Source organism: Larus michahellis, chromosome 1, assembly GCF_964199755.1.
Source record: "Larus michahellis chromosome 1, bLarMic1.1, whole genome shotgun sequence".
Classification (NCBI taxonomy): domain Eukaryota; kingdom Metazoa; phylum Chordata; class Aves; order Charadriiformes; family Laridae; genus Larus; species Larus michahellis.
The window spans coordinates 210961197-210965802 of NC_133896.1; the positions used below are offsets into that span (position 1 = coordinate 210961197).

General features: G+C 43.6%; 1 protein-coding gene across 1 annotated transcript; it reads left to right on the forward strand.

Moving 5' to 3' along the window:
• Nucleotides 1-3608: 3608 nt before the first annotated feature.
• Nucleotides 3609-4065, forward strand: SMCO4 (single-pass membrane protein with coiled-coil domains 4). The gene has a single exon (XM_074572984.1). It carries the CDS (start codon nt 3737-3739, stop codon nt 3914-3916), a length of 180 nt encoding a protein of 59 aa, XP_074429085.1. The 5' UTR covers nt 3609-3736; the 3' UTR covers nt 3917-4065.
• The last annotated feature ends 541 nt before the right edge of the window (nt 4066-4606 follow it).

Here is a 4606-nt window from a genome sequence, read left to right on the forward strand (position 1 = left end):
GCAAGCAGGGTGATTACTGCCTGAAGGAGGACGTAGCTCAGTTAACGTGAGATAAAATTTGTTCTTGTAGGCCATGCACGCCACAAGGAACGAGACCCTACCATTGTAATCCCGGCCGTGGCCCTGACTTGCTGTACTTTGTGTATCTGCGTCTTCTTTCCATAATTGTCAGTAGTCACCCGCCTTCCAGTGAAGCCCATGGGTGGCCGGTAGGAGGCTTGGCAGCGGAAGGGGATGGCTGTGGCTCTCTTACTCCACTTGCACAGCGCGGGCTGCAGAATTTCCTCTCATGCAGCTGAGCACTGTTTTTTAAGTGCTGTTTCGTACCAACACGAACACAGCAGCACGTACAACGTCCCGGACCTTTCCTGTGGGGGAGCCTTGTCTCTTGCAGCCGCTGCCTGATACTGGCAGTTGTGTCCGGGCTCCTTGTGACAGCAGGGCCCTGGCAGCAGCTTGCAGAGATTCACTGCTTCCATTTTATGGTTCGGTTAAGATGAACCCTAAGGCTCATCTCTCTGAAAGCTGTTGGGCCGGTTTCTGTGCAAGTCCATCTCTGCCAGTAGCAAAGCCAAGTAACCCAATCTACTGGAAACGTATTTGGAGATTGCTGCCAGATTCCCAAACTGGAGAGCATCAGTTTGCAATTCAAGTGGCGCTGACATTTGCGGGGAGGCTTTCTGTTCTAAGCCGTCAGATGTTAGTTAGTGTATGTAATTAACTTGGTATAATTTTGCTTCAGAATGAAATATTCATTCAAAAGAGACTTTAAAAAAAACATCCTGTTGTTTTTAATGTCTGGGTGGCAAGTGATGCTGCGTAGAGCAAGGCATACATTTATTGTTCGAGAGATTGGTTTCATGGCAACTCCTGTTTGTTACTATGGTACACAGAAAGTCCCAAAGGCTTTTACTGTCCGTCACTTCTCGGGTCTTGTGAGTAATCGGGATACAAAACCCACTGACGTACATTAACAGTAGAGACAGAAAACAATAGGAAAATTCTTACCCTGAAATGCTCTGGTTCTTTAGTTACCCCAAAGGGCAAATTAAAAACTTTCTTTTGCATAGTAGTTTTTCTAGATTTTGGTAATAAAGCTTGTGACCGGAGCAGAACAATGAAATGGAAATGGAAGGGATAAAACAGACATTTCTTTTGTCCCAGAGGAAATCTCTTCACCAAAGGGGTTGTCAAGCACTGGAACAGGCTGCCCAGAGAAGTGGTGGTGTCACCATCCCTAGAGGTATTCAAAAGGCGTGTAGATGTGATGCTGAGGGACATGGTTTAGTGATGATTTTGTCAGTGTTAGGTTGATGGTTGGACTCGATGATCTGAGAGGTCCCTTCCAACCTAGAAAATTCTATGGAATTCAAGAGTTAGAGAAGTGATAAACCAAACCAGAAACCCATAGCTTGCAGTAGGTGGAATGCCAAAGATTCTACCAAATAATCAGTTAGAGAGCTGAGGATTTGCTGAGAAGAAACAGTTATGAAAGTCTAGGAATGAAGTAGTCCCATTCGATTAAAAGACTGGAACAGGGCTCCATCCAGTTGCTATTTCCCTCCTTATTATGGAGTTCACTGAGCACTTCTAGTCTCTCTACAGCTGTTCCGTATTTTGATTCCAACGCTGCAGCTTGCAGAAGGAATTGATTCTTTCTAAGACTTGAACTTTATTGTCTGCTCTTTTGAAAATCATCCCAATCACCAAAATTTCCCCTTTATGCTTTACCAAAACTGAAACGAAGTGTTTGCCTCAGAGTCCAGGTTGAATTGGCAAAGTTTATGATCAGAAGAAACAACTGCTTGAAAGGGGTGTGTGCACGGGACGCAGAATCAGTGAATCCAGCTGAACACCGAGATCCTTCACGCTTGATGGGTTTTGTTGTTTTTTTTAAATTGTATCCAGGAAGGACCCTGTAAAGAGAGAAATACTGACCCGTTGATTTCCTCTTGGTTTGCCAGTGTTACGTGGGTGCTCTGATAGTCTGGTCACTTCCGTAAATTTGAGTTAGTGGAGTTATTTGACTTTTTACCCTAAATGCTGCGGTATCTCACCAACCGAATTGGCTGGGTGAGATTCGCAGCAGGCGGGTTGGAGCTGCTCTGGGAAAGGATGAAAACTCCTTGGCAGTCACGTGTATCCTGTAGATGGGGATTCTTTTGTACGTGAGCATTTCAGTTCAGTTTCGCTTCTGTGGTCAGGCTGACAAACAAGGTTGAGTGCTAACACCAAGAGAAAGCATCTCACTTTCGGCAGCGAAAACCACTTTTTTTTTGTTTTTGACAAAGTAGTCATAAGACAACGTGTAACATGGACCAGAGATGACACATTGAGAGGAAATCGTGTCTGTGGTGACCCGAGTGAGCTTTGCAGCTTTGCTTGTTGACACACGCTCCTCACCTACAGCAGTGCGCTAAAATAATCTTCATATTTTGATATAAAGAAGGAGGAAAGGTAAAGAGGCAGTTACATTAACCCACCAATTTCTTCATGTGTTTTCTTCTGAGTATGTAAAGGAGTGATGGAAAAACATCGGTTCGTAGTTTACTTTCAATTCAAGTCAATATTTGACACCAGTAATTGTTACCCTCCCCGTTTGTGTGTAGGTACATCAGGCCTGTATCCCGCTATTGTGCCGCTGCACAAATGGGGCACGTGGCAAAGAAGAAAATAAATAGCCAAACAGTTGGCAGCCTCCCTCCTCCCCGCACGGTCGGTGAATTACAGAGCTGTAAGCAGCTTAGGGGCAAAAAAACTTTAAAGTATGGAAATATTAAGTACCTACTAATTCTCCTTATTTCAGAGAGGCTTTCATACCGTGCGGTGTTTTTGTCAGTCTCACTTTACAGATATTTCTGCTTTCAAAAATGGGTCTAGTAGATGCTTCAGAACAACTACCTCATTAATGACTGCTTGTCTACACCCGTGATTTGTAAGCAGGCCGCGTATCGCTTGGGATCTTTTTCTTGTAAAAATGACAGCTGTAATGAGTGACAGCACTGAGTCATGTTATGATTTAGACTTTGTTCGATGGCAGCGGAGCCAGGAGTGTAAGTTAAGCAGCTCTTTCCCCACATTTCTTCCTGTTAGACTACCCTTTATTGCAGCAGATACCTGGTGAGGATGATAAACGCGTGATGCTTTTCCTTATGGCCGGGCGCGTGCTCGCCCGTCCTCCTCCTGTGGGTTTGTGGGGAGCCGCAGACCTTGAGTTGGGAGCTGCTGCTGCTGCCAGAAGAAGGGGCAGCTGGTACGTACTCTGTGTTGACACAAGACTAATTCATATCATTTTCATTAAGTCTTTAGCCGTGTTGTCTTGGTTGCTTTAGAGGATAAAACGTACAGTGCTGGGCTTGCTTTCTGGCTTAACAGAGTGCAAGTTCGGTGCTCTCGGACAAATACACGCGCCCTGATGAACGGCTGTCGTTGTTACGGGGAAAGCTGAACGAGCACCGTGCGATTCCGTTTCCGTGAAAGAAGCTGCATAGATATTGGTGCCAGTTGGATAAAAGATTTACAAAGTGGGAACTGCAAATGGTTTTAATAACTAGAATATGTGTAGGTCTTGCTCACAAGAATTGATTTTTTCCTTCTCTTGCAGTTTCTTGCACAGCCGAGCACTTGAAGGAGAAGGAATTCTTCAACCCTTTGTTTAAAAAGACCTTGGACTGTTTTTCACTGCTCAGCTCCCTTCGCTCCCCTGTTGTGGTGAACGCAAGATCCTAAGAGGAGGATGAGGCAGCTGAGAGGAAAACCCAAAAAAGAGACCTCCAAAGATAAAAAGGAGAGAAAACAGGCGATGCAAGAGGCCCGGCAACAAATCACCACTGTCGTGCTTCCCACGCTGGCTGTGGTAGTACTGCTGATTGTCGTGTTTGTTTATGTCGCGACGCGTCCAAATACAACTGAATGATGCAGCTTTTCAGACTTCCTAGCTTTGGGGTATTAATAATTTTATCAAGAGCCAAAAGGAACTCTCTGCCACTCTTTCAGTACTTTACAAAGGAACTTGCTGGTATTTTCAGTCTTTCTTTTGGTTGGGGTCCCGCAGATTCTCTTTAGGAATGTAACATAAAACGTATTAGTGAATGTGCCAGTACGTTTTATGGTCCCGGTTCATGTGCCTTTCAGAATTTTAAAATTGTGTTTTTTCTTAAATCTGTTTGAAGCTCTATATTGTAAAAGGAAATCGTGTTCGGCTATAAATTTGTAAAAAAAAATCAGCTTTCAGCTTTTATCCCTCTTATGGATAATGTTGCTCCCATGAGCTCTTGTATGTCTATTTCAGAACTTCCAAAGAAGTACAGTTCTTCTTTGTACTTAACGTCATATGAAGTGCTTTGATTCAGAAAGGATATATTTATTTTTTGAATAAAAGAGAGAAGTCTTACTTGGAATCTTCAAATTATTTTGCCAAAAAGAAAAAAAAAGTGACTTATTGTGAAAGCCTACATTGTGTAATAATTTTTTCATTAAACACTATATAGTTCGCTCCAAAGGAATCGCTTTTTGCTGTGGGATGCCAAGATGGAAAGTGAACGCTTCAGGATCCGCCGGAAGGAATCTTACAGGAGTTGGAAAGGGAGATTCTACCAGTTTATGG